Consider the following 17,529-nt stretch of genomic DNA (forward strand, 5'->3'; position numbering starts at 1 on the left):
AAGGATTAGCGCCATCTATCGAGTATTATAAATTAATATAAGCGACAGTAATTTCTTAACATTATTTTCAAGGGAAAAATAAAAGAAATAAATAAGATTTTTCAATGACTTACCGAGGATATATTTGGAACCGAGTTTATGAAGATTGCGGAACTGGTAGTAGCAATACAGGACAGCTGAGCATCTAACCACCGTCATGAGGATCACATCGGCTGCATTGTACTCAGCTTGCTCCTGATCTTCACACGTGTCCCGCCAATCCCAACCATGGCATTGACGGTGTGCCTGTCGCACAGCGGCCGGTGGCGATTGGTTGTCGCCACTCTTGCAGGTCATGCACAGGGTCAATGTGACAACGGCCACAATCACCTCCCATGGGTGGGAGGCGCAAAATTTGCCGTGGGCACGAAAAAACTGCCCCATCATTGTAAATCCTCAGAGAGGAATTCCACCAGAAAGTTCTTCTAATTTTTCTTTATTATATTATTCTGAAAATGAACAAAAAGAAACATTTTATTAATTCCCCATGAAGAGCTGTGAGAAAATTCGAGAAAATTAGCAAACATCACGGAGAAAATTCAATAGAAATCATCGGAAAAGTATTTTTTTTTTCACCTTCAAAATCTTCTCTAAATGCTTTATTTGAGATCTTATTTTAGAAACAATTCCGTGCAATCGTATAAATATTTCCACCTACGCTCAATTCAACACTCTTCCACTGATTGTTGTCGATTGAATTTAAGCCGCAAAATTTCTTCTTACTTATTGATTTAACTTTATGCGCCGTATAAACAAGATCATGGGGAATTTTCGCATCTCAAGAGCACACACGAAATGAAAATTCTATTGATGGGTGGTGGGGAACAATGGTTCTGTGGTTCATGGCTTTTTCCTCATCACCTTTTTTTTGTTTTCTTGGCGGAGCGAAAATTATGCGATCGTCATTTGTTATGAAATGTTGCAGCTTTTCCCAATCAATAAATCACTTCATTTAGAACCGGCGTTTAATTGCGATTCAAAACGCAGAAATTCAAAAAGAAATAAAATTTCCCAATAATTCAACACCCTCCCCTCATTAACGAATCACCTTAACTCGTACCAAAAAAAAATCTAGCACAGAGATATTTTCCAAAGGCGTTTTGTTTATCAATCTCGAGGTGTTTTAGCTTCACTTTTCCCCCTCATTTGTAAATGCTTCTTTTTCTCTATGTCTTTCCTCTTCAGAAAAATGATTGTATATTTTATTAATAGAGGTAGAAAGGTGCCCAAGAAGTGAGTCTCTTTTATAATTCCCTCATCTATTGTTATTTAAGCAGGAGGATTGCAAAATTTTCCAGAAGCTATTCATAGACATTTTTTTTATTATATTCAGTGTATGTTTGAACACTTCTTTCACATAAAAAACCTTAATTTCATGATAAAACCATTCGATTATATAAACCAAATGAATTTAATGTTCTTTTTTTTTCTTTAATAACTTCAATGTCTGTTATGAGAAGTGCTTTGTATTCTTCATATTTAATATTGCATAAGATCATTAACTTCTTCAGTGCAAAGCTTCAAATCTAAATAACTTTTCATTTATGGAGGATTTTTAAAGGGATTTATTGTGGAAAAAGCTTCATCAAATCTTCAAAAAGCTTTTCTTAATCTCTTAATTTAGAATGAAATGTGCATTCGTATACCTTTTCCCACACTTTAGTCACTTAAATGATAACAAATAGCTTCGAGTAATTGAATGAATTTTTAATCAATGTAATGAATTATTTAGGAACCTGGATAATTTTATTTTTAATTTAATTTCTACTGCAACAAAGCTCCCGTCTCAAGAAAAAAAATGTTGTATGTTGAAATCAACATTATATGTATTTCCTTATCTATATACCTTTCGTGCTCAATCTGCTTTTAAATATACAAAATTGAGCACTCAAACATCACAGATTAGTCTTATAGCAAGATATTTAGGCCCTTTGATTAGGAAATTTCCAATGAAGGTATATAAAAATTGGAAATTTTTTCGGAAAAAGTTGATTAGGTTGAAAAGCAGGTGAATTAGCATAGGTAGCGCATTATCTTCTCTTATGCGACTGTGAGAAATCTTTTTTTTTCATAGGTTTTTTTTCAAAGGCATTGGAAACCTGTTCCATGATCAATTGGTTAAATAAATAAAAATTTCAAACGAGGCTATATCTTCCATCATTGCGCCCATATTTGCCCAACATATCTTCTATTTTTAAAATTGATCCACAAACACAGTAAAAACCTACCTATATACATTTTTTCAATGAAGAGAAAGAGAGAAAATCTCCCAGATAAAATACTCAAAGAGTGCATTTTCCTTTCGAGAAAATTCTCATTTCTTGTGCATTAACATCAAAAGAAAAATTTCGTGAACTTCTCAATATCTACTTACTTATGACTGCTCTGCTCCAATCTATTAGCACACAAACTATATACCTACATAATATTTCATAGACTTACATAATCGAGGTCTTGGCGCAAAAATCTCTTAGTTTTGTTTTATGTACATTTACATATTTGTTTTAACGCATTATTGTTAATGCTAATAAATTATTGAAACATACTCCAAGACGAGAAAAAAAGAAGGTACCTATATAAAAAAAAAAACTATTGCTAATGTGAAATAGAGAAGAAGACAAAACTGAGGAGGATGTTTTCTCTTTGCCAACAAAAGCCTCTTTATCATTGAATTTTTGAATGAAAATCCACAGTTCCAAAAATAGAATTTAGAAGAAGAAAATTTTCTTCCATAGAAACAGATTTTATTGGGAATAAATTGGGATTCACCGCGAGACACTTCCTTATATTTACTTTAAAAAAAATACATTGAAGGTATATTTGCCAACCCCAAACATCTTTTTAAAACAATTTATTCTTTGACCAATTTAAATAAAATTATTCAGGCATTTCCATTCATTTTCCATAGACACACACAGAGGAATATTCTGAGTTTTGAAGGTAAATTCTCTCCACATTTCGCACATTCTTTTGTCAACACTTTTGGGTTATTTTATAAGTAAAAAAATACATATAAATGTTTTAAATTCAGGTGAGAAAACTCATGTTTTATTTGACAGAATAATTACTTCCTTCAATGATTGGAATAATAAATACTCCAACAACAAAAAATGCCAGAAGAGTTGGTGAAAAATTGCAAATTTAGGCATAAAAGCATGACATGTGCCATTAACAAATTACATCATATACGGATGTTTTAAGAATATCAAATTTTGGAGCCTTGCATGTCTTACAAGAAGCTTCTATTCTCAAGTTTGTCTCAATACAGTTAGTTCTAATTGAAATTTAATTAATTCGGCTTAATAAATATTTAACTAGCATTCTTATTGATTTATTAAACATTTAATTAGTGCAATTGGTAAGAGTGTTCTAATTTTTCATATTTCAACAGTTGTGAGTTCGAATCCCATTGATGACTCGTTTGTTTGCACAATTCCTGACCCTATTTATTCTTTTAAACATTTTTTGAGGCCATCCTTCATACGCATTTTCCTTTATAAGAATTTCTTTTATTTCACAAGTTGAGAGAAAATGTAGTTATGACTTATCTTTTCCTAAGTCTACTTCTCAACATTAAATTGTAATTATTCCATTAATCAAAGACCCCGAAAGCTCTTAGAAAAAAAAAGAGGGATTGGCTTAAGAATTTTCTTTCAAATCTTAATTTAAAAAATTCATCACTCAAATACTTAAAAAAAAAAGAACTTTCCTCTACAAAATCTTAAGATGAAAAGTTCACTAAACTACTCCAAGAACACCCATAAAATCAATTCTTTCAGTCCCTTAACAATGTCATATAAATTCACTAATCCTCGACACTATTAATTGAAATATCTTCAGTGAAAATAATACATCTTTGATTGTTATTTTATCTCTTAATCAAAATTGCAACAAAACAATAGAGCTGCAATTAAGTTTAACCTTCGCCTTTCAACCAAGACATCATTATGGAGGTAACAAAAAAAAAAGAAAACTCTGAGACGACAACTCACGTGTCTTAATGTTCTTTTTTTTACTTAATTTTACAAAAGAGGTGAAGTTTAAGAAAATAAAAGACCAACCAATGCAATTTTATACCACAAAATGACATTGACTTCTAATCAAAAGGAACATCAACTAATAAAAAGCAACAACCTAAAGAGCTTTGATCTTGGAACGTGTGCGTCGTTTATGCAGCTCATTGCACTTTTTTGCTTCTTTAAAAAAATCTTTCAATAACTTCTAGTCCAAAAATACTTTGTAGAAAAGTATAGGTATACTAATTAGAATTCATCGATACCCCGAAATACCCTCAATTGTCGAACAAATTCAGCAAAAATTTCTCAGAGCTTTTTGTGAGTTAAAAAAATCTGCACAATGAATAACATTTTTTGCAAATTCAGCATTGACAGTGGCACAAAAGACCGCATGTAAATGTCTTTCTTTCTCTAAAGATCATCAACAAAAAGATCATCAAGGTGAGAAATGAGAATCTTCAGCTCTTAAACTCTCAATATACATTATGCTGTTTAGCAATTCAGCAAGAATTTGCATGTAAATCCATTTTGCAAGAAAATACTTCTTTTTATAGAAAAGAATGGCAACATTTTGCGATACTTAACAATTCATAACAAGGAGTTGAGTTAATTTCTTTTTTCATTATTCCCACATTAAGAATTTATTTGCGTAATAAAGGTGTACAGAATTAGCAAAAAAAAAGAGGAAATTTTCTTATTGTTTGAATAATAAAAAGCATCTCAATTTCTCAGAATAGTTTTCAACAACGTAGAATAGAATTTTCTTTTGGTAAAACATCTAAATTAGCTTTTTATTCTCAAGTAAAGGAGTTTTTTTTAAACCCAGCCGGAGCTTGAACTTCCATGAAACTGATGATGATAAGAAGTTTTTTTCAACAAGAATATAAAGTAAATTTTTTAAACTGTTGGAATAAAGAATATTATTGAATTTCCAGAGATCCAGAGACCTAAACTGAGCCACTTTTACATAACTAACACTCGACTACCAATTTCTTTACGAAATATTAAACTAATACGAATGAGAGATCAATAATTAATGATATTAATATTTTACAACAAAAACTTATCAAGATTAAATCGAAAAAAAATGTGGAGCAATCAAATGACAAAATATGATTTCTTTGAAAATTTTTCCATAAAAATCAATTTTGTAAACAAAAAAAAATTGACCCAAAAAGCAGAGCAATTGCCAGAAATCACCATTAAAACATACATTTCCACGTGATTTCACAGAAAAATCACAAAACTATAAAAGAAGCGAAGCGAAAGTTCACAAAAAAAACTTTTGTAGGCTCTTTTTTAATTGTATGACGTAAAAAATGGCGATATTTCGGCACAAAGTGCGAGATGGTTTTGCCCACTCTCACCTCATGCTAATTAACCTTGGAAGGATTGCAAAATCATCCCCCAGAATCCCATATTTAGTGTCTCTCTTTTCTTGTACATAATGTACAAAAAAAATTTCACAGAGATGAACAATAAAATAAATAAAAATGACCGAGCATCGTCACACGTTAAGAAATTTGTGATCACAATTTTACAATCTTTCGTGATATTTTTCAGTAGGTATACAAGGGGCAAAGAGACAAAGTTGCGATGATGTTGAAAGAGAAAAGATTGTAGGAGAAATATTTAACACCAAATTCCCATAAAAATATTGCGATGTTTTTTTTCTCTTCTTTGGCAGGTATTATATTGGTTACGGCAACTGTTTGTAGGAGAAAATAAAATATAAATGAAATATTGTGGCATAAAAATTTCATTATGAGGGCTCCATCTTGTCTCTCTAATTCTCTGTAAATTTTGCTGTCAAGACTATAGAATTGATTAATCACTCCGTAGCTTTCTAAACAAAGAAGAAAAAAAAATCCGCCAAAGACTTGAACCCGCGTTCTTTTGAATGAGAATCCAGGTCTCTATCAATTGTTCTATTTGGTCCACAAAATCAGAAAATTATGATAGCAAAAAAAATCATTTTTTAATGCAAATTAGAACGGAAATTGATGCCACAAAAATTCCATAAACCTAATAAAACTCTTTTCGAAATAAAAAAGATCTTGGTTAGGAAGAAAACCTCGACCTAGTCTATGAATTTCAATTGTGACACAAAAACTGGTATCAGTTCAATCAACATAAAATCAATGACATTTTTTTTTCCCTTCATTGTGATATCACCAGATGTTATTAACCTTCATATTACATCTTCATTGATGACTTTTCTCACCGATACAAAGATCATTTTGAAAAAAAAATCCACAAAGAGACGCGCGCCAAGTTTCACTTTCATTTTAGTCATATTTGCCATTCCTCCTCACACTTTTATCATCATCATCGTTGAAGTGTGTCACTTTCCGTGATTCCACCAAACAACCCAAAAGATGATCTTTTATTGATAAGTTCGAATTTAAATTAAAGGGAAACCTTTTTAATGAAGAAAATGTAATAAAGATTAGCAAAGAGAAAAATTAAATCAAAACATTATGAATGGTTTGAACAACAACAAAAATTTAATTTTATAAACACAAATACGAGAAAAAGCGTAAGTATATCATTACATATTAATCGGTTAACATTGTTGTGCACAATTGCATAAACAGGCATTACAATTCAATAAATTATTATTTTTATTGAAAGGTCTGATTATTTTGTTACAAAACAAAAAATATATTTCTCTCTCTTTCTTTCTGTCTATTTTTTTTTCTTTTTCCCACATTATATAGTTTTTCCTCCCTAATTTTCATCTATTTTCTTCTCTTTTTCACATCTGCGAGAAAAAATCAACCAAAATATTTTTTTTCCTGTTATATTTACCATTCATATTATTATGAAAGACCTCTTCATGAATTTTTTATCCATTCTTTCTCTTTCTTATTTATACTTCTTTTGCACCATGTTGTGACTCGATAAAAATTTTTGCATAACCGCAGACCACAGAGGTGAAAAAAAAGAAGGGAATATATAAATAAAAAAAAGTCGTCTGATGTGACAGAGCAGCAATGAAAATTTTATCCAATATGTGGGGGCTCTTTCGGCTACATATTAATTGGACAAAATCTCCATTCATTGACGTAATATTTAACACTCAAAGTTACTCTTTCAAGTCAGGGTAGATAAGACTTTAGGAAAAGTCAATTTCTAACGTATCGTTCATTAACATGAAGAATAGTATTTTTTGTTTTTATTTTACTGCTCAGTTTTAAGTATTTTCCAAATATTCTGAAACTCTTTAAAACTAAAAGCCTAGTTCTTAGATTGTAACGTAATTTTGTGAAATAAAAATCTCATGTTTTTCAATGATTCACAAATGAATTTCCAAAATTTCAATTTTTAACGTTGGATATTTCATCCCATATTTTCTAACGTTTGCTTATACTTTTCTGGGATTTCTACTTAAGTTTAAATCTCAGAAACCCCAAACTTTGTATCTATAACACTATTACATAATTCTAACGTTATTTTGGTACAACTCAAAATTTCTAACGATGACATAAAACCCAAGAAATATCTTCCTCGTGAAATATTTATTTTCCTCTTTAAGGGTTTTTCAGATTAAATATTTAGTCTATATTAATTCAATGAAAAACTCTCCAAGGCAAGAATTTGAATTTGTCCTCACAGTCTTGGTTTCCCTGTTTCTTCGTACATAAACTGCTTATTCTCAAACATTATGGAAGACCTGTTGCTGCGTGAGATTGACCTAATTTTTGGATTACCTACTCAAAAAAAAATTGGTGTAAACAAATTTTTCACATCAGCTGAAAACCCTCACGGAAAATTAATGCGGAACTAGAAATTTAATATAGCTATATTTTTTCAAAAGGTCATCCCACAGTTGGTGAAAATCTCGCGGAAAAATTGTTTATATGAAAATATGTTTTGAATATGAGGGTTTGGTGGAAAATAAAGCTAACCTTGTACCTATTTTTGTGGAGATAATTTCAAAAAAAAAAAAAAATAAGAAATTTGAAATCAAACGTATCTAATTCCCAATAATTTCTCTCGTCTGATTTGCCCTATCGAAATTACCGCGGTTTTGCTTTTTTTTCTTCCTTTCCTCATTTCACGATCTTTTCACCAAGCGCATGATCGTGAAATGGTTATATTATTATTTTCTTTCCGCTGCTGGAGAAAAGTCAAGATCAACCTTCTTTTTCATACAAAAAACTCAACCAAGATTTCATACTCTCTTCCAGCATAAAAAAAAACTACAAACTCTCAGGCCATTGTGCCTTCAAAGCGAATCACTTTCCTTTTCATCCAACTTCTTTCATTCTCTCTTTCTTGGCGGGGAGCTCTCCAAATGATTTTGCAACCGTATAAATCTCTTTTTTTTGTGCAATAGACACACCAGAATTATAATAATAAATTTTTCTTATACCGATACTAACGCATTTTGTTTGAAGCCTCTTCCACAACCTCCGCATTGAACCATCTGCAATTTTCACTTTCTTTTGCTCATTTGAAATTCATGTGTGTTCGCGCACCTTTTCCTCCTTCTCTTTCTCTTTTTTGTATGCGCCACACAATCAAATTAAAAGCTCTCTTTGGGACTTTTTTTTTATTATGTTTGGTATTTCTTCATTTGGGGGCAATTTATCGTATGTTCCTCCTCTGTCCATCGGCAACATCAAATATTATTTTACAACACCCACACAACACAATATAATGATTTAATGATAAGAGAGAAAAAAAATAAAGAAATTATTCACTTTCATTGCCAATTAATTCTCTTATTAAATCGCTAATTTAAGTATCTTTCTTCCCTCATCATTGCGGTTTATGTTACTGAGAGAAGAAGAAGAAGCTTAAAAAAAACCTTTAAAAAAAAAGCTCATTAAAGTTCATTCGCGTGTCCACGTGTAAAACAGCCGTGAAATTCAAATGACATTATCCCCAATTTTAGGGAAGTTTCTTGTACAATTACTTTTACTGCACAAACGTACATTAATAAAATAAATAGTTCTTGTTTGAAAATACCTCTCCGTGAGCTTGAATTACGAGCTTTTTCTCAAACGTCTGTGCGCGATTCACTTTGACTTGATTTTTTTTCTTTTTAATTCCTTCAGCGTAAGTAAATAAATTAAAACATGCGCCAAATAATTAACATTGTCTGCAACTTTTTATTGAGCAAAATGAACATAATAACTACAATGTACTCACACAATTTTAATCATAAAAAGAAGCTTAATTAGCAATAAAACAAGAGGGATGTACAAAAAGAAATCCACGAGCTTACAAGGTGAACTTGAGGATGAAAGTTTGTTAAATAAATTCCCCAAATTGAACTTGAATACAGCGACTAATTGCTCAAAAAAAAATCACTGCAATTCGCTATAAGAATTAAAAGATTAACGTTGCTAATTCCATAGAACTTGTGCGAATTTTTTTCCAAGTGAACCATCTTAAAATAAACCTTTTTATATTTATAATTGAGGAAATTGAGAGATAATTATCAATTAGAAAGACACACTGTCCTAATTCATTTTGTCATTATGTTGTAAATTTGAAGAAATAGGCATTAGGTACAGGTCATACAGGTACTTTGAAGTGAAGAAAAGATATCAATTAATTGGAACACGATACCACAAATTAATAAAAATAAATTCAAATAAAAAAAGTATGAGACAATCTTTTTTATTACTTCAGACTTTACCTTGAGATCTTTGAACTTTTGGTGATTCTTCCAAAAGTATTATCAGTCTTATCAATCTAATAATAAAGTAATAATGTGAAATTAGCGCCCCCCTAAGTCTCTAATAAAATGTCAATAAAAATCAAAAGATCAAGATAAATGAAATTATTCTTAATCTTAATTTATTTCTTAAATCAAACCCTTTTTTGGAATAAAATTTATTATTCTAATTTTGTATTCTTTATTCACATGGAAGTAACCTTGAAAAATGCCAAAGGAGAATTACCTACTTACTTAAATAAATGTATTAAATTCAATAGTAAACCTATATAGAGCAATTAGGTGTACAAAAAGTATTACAAATGAGTGAAATGAAATCGAAGAAAAATTGTCTTTGTGTGCAATTTCCTATATTTGCTTGGAAATAAAAAAAGTATATATTGAAATTAAAAGTTCTTATGTTTTTTTTTAACACAGAAACTAGCATAATTTTGACTTAATTATTATTTATTTTGTGTTGATTCTTTTGTATTTTGTGGAGAAAAACATTTATCGAGAGAAATGAATAATAATGCTAAATTAAAATAAATATTTTGTGTAAAAAATTTCTTGATCTAATCACCTATTAGATTAGGTACCTGAGGAAGGAGGAACAAATATCCGAAAAATTATGTCACGGAAAATCATAAAACGCAAAATGTCGTAACTTTTTATTTTCTGATATTGAATTATTTCTTTATATTTTTTATCAACATTTTTAAATATTAAATTACAATTGAATAATTAATTTGTCCGTTATTAATTCTCCTTTCTTTCCCACTTAATTCTAGCAAAATAAGTTTCTATCTGATTTACAATTATCCCTTTCTAGGATATTATATTTTATTTCAGAATGTTTGACGTTTCCATCTTATCCTAAAATATCTAACGATTGACATTCTATCCGCAAATTTCTGGCTTTCCCATTTTATCTTTAAAGAAACGTTTGAAATTTTATCCTAAAAAATTTCTGATATTTCTCGTTTTATCCCAAAATTTTCAATGGTTGACATTATATTTTCATTTTCATTAAAATTTGTGTCAATTGAATTTCTAACGTGTGACAGGAAAAATTTGTAAAAAAAAAACTTTTAGTTTTGATAAGGTTCAGTACGTTCAGTAAGAAATAAATATTACCTAACTAAATTAAAAAGAAGAAAAGAACTATAATTCGTATTTCGAAAGAAGTAACGATTTTAATCTTCTAGTGTGAACTAAATGACCCCGTTACTCCTAAGGTTAAATTCTTTTAAAAACTACAAATCTAATCTAAAGATTTTATTACAAATAAATTCATTTTAAACCGAAAAGTCTTTCATAACTAAAAAAAATAATAACTTTGAATTATTTATACGAATTTTATCAATTTTGTACCATTTTCTTTCTTTTTTCTGGCTACAGCGCCACAATTTTCATCACAGATCTGTATCGAAAAAAAATCTCTTTGACGACACTTTTTCGCATTACGCAAGATCTTTGTGGCTGTGGGAGACACTCTGGCGAACATTGAGACCTTCTTCTTCCCCCAAACTGAAAGATCTCTCCATTGGATTAAAATAAAATCCCACAAATTAATTTTCTCGGAAGAAAATCGCATGGAAAAAAGCGAATTAATGCTAAATTTGGAAAAACTAGAGCTACTAAAGAGGAGAAAATTAAGGCCTTTCCTCTCGTGTATTTTGTGGGAGAGAAAGACGTTGAAATTTCCTTCTTTTGGTCAATCTCTCGCACCGTCTTTGGCATCAAGCCGTCCAGAGAGGTGGTGCGGGCTGTTTTTGAAGGCACATTGAAAAATAGTTTTGTATTTTACTTGCTCAACACGTAACTCTTTCAAGAGAGTCATAATATAGTTGCTATGCTACCCAAAGAGACGACGGTGAAAGTTTCATGAGCGCGAGACGAGGAGCAAAAAAAAAGAGACTTATTAAATTACGAAATTTTAACACACAAGACGCCAATAAGCTATAAATTAAGGGGACAACCCACGGGAGGGAAACAAAGGCGTGATCATCTGGCCACAAGAGCTTAACCATTGTCGTGGTCAATCCCTTTGGCATTTCACAGGGATTGCGAGGAATTTCATCATTATCGCACATGAATGAATGAAGAGAGAAAGAGAGATACTTAAAGGCCCTTTCCGGAAAGGCAAACTCACCTTGACTCGGAGACTTGGGCAGTCTGTTGGGGATTGGAGTCCTTGTCCTCAATTGCAATCTCTTGCAGCACTCTGAAGAATTAATTTTTTTTTTGTATCACACTCACACCGTTTGGGGGCTTTCTTTTTAGCGTGTCTCTCTCACAATGCGATGCAATTCGAGTCACACGATTAAAGTTCAGAGATTGTTCAACTTCTTTTCCTCCTCGTGCTTTTCCCTCTTATGTAATCTTCCCGTGGGAAATGTCGTGGAGCTTCCAATAAGACGAGAACTTTCACGCACCAAACTTTTGCTACATAAACATTGTCACCGTGGCGGAGGCGTACGGATGTCCAGGATGAAGCACATTCGGTCTCTCTGCGGCGGATAAATCACCCATTAACTGTAAAACTCCTTTTATTTGTTCTGAAAATCTCTTTTCCGGAGAAGCAGGATAGGCGATTTATTCTGCACAGTTTGAGACTTTTTCGTTGCACACTCCGTTGCACTTTACGTTCAAAAAACTCTCAACACGGGTGGGGGCTCAAGAAGAGACTTCCGGACGCACGGAAAGTTGCACTCAGACTGACCACAAGAGACGACGATTCCACGAGAGCCAGGTGGTGGCTCTCTCCATCCACACCAGACACACTGCGTGGCTCTTCAGCTGCTGATTGCTGGTGGGGGGAAGCTATCGTTGCCTCCCCAGCTGCACTCTTCAGCACATGGGCCCCCGAAATTCGTTGCACGCTTTTTTTTAATCGAGTTTTTATAATTTTTTCCTCCTCTTATTTTCTTTTTTGACACATGTCACGTTGGTTGAAGTGAAAGTGAGACGGAGGTATATTCCCTCATGCCTTCTCACCTCTATTTTCTTACTCTTATTGTCCTTATTGTACGTGTTTCTCTTTCACTCGCACAGTAGTTTTCTTGCGATTTTCCGTCAAATTTTCATCATAGAAATTCCATTGTGCCCTTTGGAATGCTCCCAGGGCTCCTAGGATTTCCCCCGAAGCCAAAAATGGGGTTTTTCCTTCAAAACCAGAAGATTTTCTTTTTAACTTCTTGCGAAATCTCCGCTAGGAGTCGCTGAAAGCAATGTAAAAAATTCCCCTACGCGTAAAAAAATAACGTCTTTTTCTGATGATTCAAAAAACTTTTTGACAGGTGTCATTTTCGATAATATTTTGGGGCGAGAACGCAATTTCCAAAAGAAATGAATTTTTTGTGAATTTCCCCTGCATTTTGCTAGTTAATTAGTGTGCCTAAGTATTCGGGGAGAATGGAGAAACTAGTGTGGTGTTCAATAATTATCCTAGGTTATCTGTGTAAGTGGGAAATTGAGGGAGCATTTTGGGGGCAGCCACACCCTATCGGGGCTTTGTGCCCCAAACTCCCCAATTTGGGGGCTCTGTGGGCGCTATTCTGACAATTTGCTTGTTTGCAGGTGCCAGGGTGGAGTGCAACTGTACAATTCCGCTAATTCTGCGAGGATCGTGGTTCTCATGGGAAGTCGGGAAGCCCACGCTGACGGTTCTGGATGCCACGACAATGTCCAAGCGGGGATTGTGCGTGAATATGATGAAGGATGAGGATAACAATTACCAGCTGATCTTTAAGGATCGCGAGGGATGCTATCACTGCTTGAAGGCTCTCCCGCGGACGCTGAATGTCTTCGAGAAGGTGGAATCTCCGTGCGTGAATCTCCAGCCTGGGGAGGAGCCCACCATTGAGCGTGTCTGTGAGGGTATCAATGCAGAGCAGCAACTGATAACGCTCTTCAATGAGAACTACATCCCCATCAATTGTCGTTCCTCCCTCGAGGGCGTGTGGCAGTTTGCCTATCAGAATCGTTTCCGTTTCACGGGTGAATGTGACAATCCCGATGCCCAGATAAAGTCCTGCCAGACAGCAGGAACGCAATTCTTGATCACCAATCAGAAGTTCAACATAACCTACAAGGAGTGCAAGGGGATGACGGGAACTTTCAACGGGGTGGTGGAGTACAGCTGCTTGGGGGATTGGTTTGTGGGGAAGAATCACTACTTTGCCGTGGCCAATACGAAGGAAAGTCGAAAGGATGAGAAGTACAGGTGCTTCCTGAAGAATCGTGACGATGATCTGTACATCGGCGTGTCAATAACAGCTGAATGCAACACCCTCAAAACAGTCGAGAAGTCTCCGGAAAGAATGCGAATTACCCCCGTGAAGGCCGAAGTTGTCCTTCCGGGATGTCGTTTGCCGCAAAACTTTAGCGGAGATTGGATCAATACGGCCAATATTGATGCAGATGTCTTCATCAATGAGACTCACATCATTGAGACGTACTACCCGGACAAGGCGCGATACCGCAGAACAATCTACGTTTGTCGTGAGCAGAGGGATACGCGCGTGATGATGGCTCGTCTCACTGTGGATGGTTGCCAGAAGGATTACGTCTGCTTTGACTTTGTGCCGCGACATCACAACATTATCCGCTACAGAAGGGGCGTCGCCGTCATCATTGACGACTTCAGTACAGTCTGCTCGTGGGTGCAGTTCAAGAATAGAGTTCAGTGGCGATACGATCTCTTCCTCTGTGAGTACCTTCTTTGTTTTTATTTGAAAGGTCCTTAAACTTCCCTTTTAATCTTATGTTAAATAACTCCTTTTTTAATCCTTAAAAATTAGATATTTTCTACCCGAATTTTTTTTAATAAAATTCCTCAAGTTTTAAGGTTCCATTTAAATTTAAATTTAATAGTAAAATTCCTATAAGAATTATTCTCAAGCAGATTAAAGAAAATCAAATAATTTTACATTTTCTAACGGCAGATTCAAACGTATTGTTTATTGACGTTCAAAGTCTTTAAAAATTAAGGAAAAAAAATATTATTCAGACTTTTTTAATTGATAAAATATTGCCTTTTAGAACTTACCACACGAAATCTTTCCGCAAGAATGAGTTTTTTATACGTTAGACCTTTTTTTTCAATTTTTCTAACGCTAAGAAAATATCTTAAAATTATTTTTTTATTAAAACTTTCTTTTAATCGTTGAATGTTCATAAAAAGTTTCTTAAATTTAAAAATTCTTTTTTTTTTATTCCTGAAACTAAAACTTCTGAAACCAATTTAAAAAATTCTAACGTAAATTTTTAATTGTTAAAAATTATCTTTAAAGAACTACTAATGTTTAAAAATATTTCGGATTTTCTAACGTTTTAAGCTCTTTTTAAATCTACTTAGCTTGAAAATGTTGTGAGAGTCAAAACGCGGGATCTGACCTTTAGAAAATACTCTTTTATTATTTCTGCGACGTTTCGGAGCTTTATTTCTCCTTCCTCAGGCATTAATAATTGAGGGTATTTTTGTCAAATTGATTTTCACTTTCTGCATCCACTTTGTACCAATTACGGTTCTCATCACCATGGCTTTTTGGCTTTTTTGCCTGAGGAAGGAGAAATAATGCTCCGAAACGTCGCAGAAGTAATAAAAGAGTATTTTCTAAAGGTCAGATCCCGCGTTTTGACTCTCACAACATTTGTAAATTGACCGAATCTCCAACATAGCTTCAATATCCTATTAACAATTTTAACCTTAAAGATTCCTTTAAAAAAATCTAACAGTAAGACTTTCCCTTTCAAATTAAAAATTCGTTTTATTTATTTTTTTAATAGTTTTAAAGCAAAAATTTCTAACGTTAGGAAGAACTGCTTGTGATTGACCATAGAAAATTCTAACCTTAAGAAAAACCTCTTGTTTCTTTGAAATGTTTTTTTAGAACGTTACGAAATCTTTAAGTTAGCCTTTATAAATCTTAATACGAATAATTCTAACCTAATAAAAAATCTTTAAAACTTTCAAGTTTAAAAAGATGTCTGAAAAGTCTTAATGTTTAATGAGATTTTTTTTTAAAAATTAATTATATTGGAAGCTCTTTAAAAAATGTTCTAAAGTCAAAAAAGTCTAATTTTCTAACGTTAAAATATTTTTCTTTTATTGAAGTAAATTCCCAAATTTTCATTCACAGCCAAAAATCCCGTGCCAGTGCGTTGTCCCGTTGCGGGAAAATTCAACTTCACCCAACGCGGAGAACATCCCTTTGTCACGCGAATCTTGGGCGGTGTGACCCTCAGTCCGCGTCCGGACATTCACTGCAAGCAGAACATTTCGGATTTATCCGTTTGCGATACGGATCAGAAGGAAATGGCTGTGGATGAGAATTATTGCCTCTCTGTGGATCATTTGGGGCGTCCGGTGGACATTTATTCGGATCCGGATTACAAAATGAAGTGCATTGGCTTCTTCAAGGAGAACCTCAAGTCCTACCTCATCACCTACGACGACCTGGATCCGTTGTCCAAGTACCGCTGCTGGGTGTACCAGCGCGCCGATCTCAATCGTGTCCTCATGTCTCAGGCTGTGGGTGCCTTCTGTGACATCCGGCAGGATGTGACGTCGTGGAATTACACGGAGGGCGCCGTGGTGGCCATCGATGCGACGGAGTACGAGCGTGAGCGTGATCAGTGTCCGATGCACTTTGACGATGGCGAAGATCCGTGGATGAATTCCGAGAATTACGTCAAAATCTTCGACTGGGACTTCTACAAGAGCACCTCCCCTGCACTTCATGTTTCCACCCTCCTAATTGTAGCTCTAGCGGCCTTTCTAGCGCACTAAAATCCTTCCTGCAAAACTCATTCGTGTACTCCGGAAAGGGAGAGAAATCTCCCTTCAACAAAATAGAATTAAATCTCAGAGAATCTCAAGAATTTCATTCTAATTGTACAATGTAGAATGAAGAATTTTGGTGGCCGTGCTGCCAGATTTTTTTTAAGAACGTTAAGAACAAGAAAAGACAGAAGGATCAAGCTCAAGCGTCAAATCCGTCCATATTACATTCCGTCCATTTATTCTTGAGCTATTAGATGTGAATTTTTTTTATATACAAAAAAAAAAGAAATCTCTTTAGAATATTATTAATTAACAATTTGTATGTAGATTGTACAAAAGTTCGTCAAAATTCAATAAAGATTATTGTCGAAAGAATTATTTTTGTTTTAATTTTATTTATTTTTTAATTAAAGGGATCGATTCTGTTAAAAATCTTTCAGTTTCTAATAACTTCAAAATAAGATTTGTTCTGTTGAGTTTTTTTTTTAAATCATTCTACAGTCGTTTAATAAAAATAAAGAATTTTGTTGTTTCAGAAAGTAGTCAGGAAGATGATAAAAGTCTTGGAAAGGCGTTAATAGTGTTAGTAGGTCTTAATAATAGTGTTTTTAAGAGGTCTTAAAAACACTATTAAGGAAATTTAAAAAAACCGTTAAAATATTAAAAGTTTTTTAACAGAATATCAAAAATCTTTTAATTAACAAATTAATTTTATTTGGAGCCAAAAACCATTAAATATTTTTTTTCAGAAAAAGGAAGGAATAAGTCTTAATGGGTACACAAACTTCTCATTCTCAATAGATATTATAGTGTCTTGCTAAAATAATTTCATTAAATTAAGATTAGGGAACAGAAAACGCAATTCACCATTTTACCCCATGGGTTGGGGCAAAACGGTAAAAGTGCAAGGGTTTGGAAAATGGCCTGAAAAAGCATTTTCCCGTTGAGATAGAGAAAAATCGTCTGAGACAAAGTTGTAGCTCGGAAAATTTCCTATAAGATCGTTGTCATGG

At 33.3% G+C, this 17,529-nt stretch overlaps 2 protein-coding genes across 2 annotated transcripts in view; one reads left to right on the plus strand and one right to left on the minus strand.

Moving 5' to 3' along the window:
* LOC129788065 (3-hydroxy-3-methylglutaryl-coenzyme A reductase) overlaps nt 1-12,693 on the minus strand; it is a 29,242-nt gene extending 16,549 nt beyond the window's left edge. Inside the window, exons 1-2 of the mRNA XM_055824058.1 lie at nt 11,882-12,693; nt 114-488 (exon numbers count right to left, since the gene is read on the minus strand). Coding sequence (XP_055680033.1) covers nt 114-426 — 313 coding nt within the window. The 5' untranslated portion in view covers nt 427-488; nt 11,882-12,693. The remainder of the gene's footprint in view (nt 1-113; nt 489-11,881) is intronic.
* A 315-nt stretch (nt 12,694-13,008) lies between these two features.
* On the plus strand, nt 13,009-16,891 carry LOC129788068 (uncharacterized). Its single transcript, XM_055824062.1, has 3 exons — nt 13,009-13,189; nt 13,309-14,439; nt 15,873-16,891. The coding sequence occupies exons 1-3, from the start codon at nt 13,144-13,146 to the stop codon at nt 16,520-16,522; spliced, it is 1,827 nt and encodes a 608-aa protein (XP_055680037.1). The 5' UTR covers nt 13,009-13,143; the 3' UTR covers nt 16,523-16,891.
* The last annotated feature ends 638 nt before the right edge of the window (nt 16,892-17,529 follow it).

The sequence above is a fragment of the Lutzomyia longipalpis genome, chromosome 1, assembly GCF_024334085.1.
Source record: "Lutzomyia longipalpis isolate SR_M1_2022 chromosome 1, ASM2433408v1".
NCBI classification, from domain to species: Eukaryota; Metazoa; Arthropoda; class Insecta; order Diptera; family Psychodidae; genus Lutzomyia; species Lutzomyia longipalpis.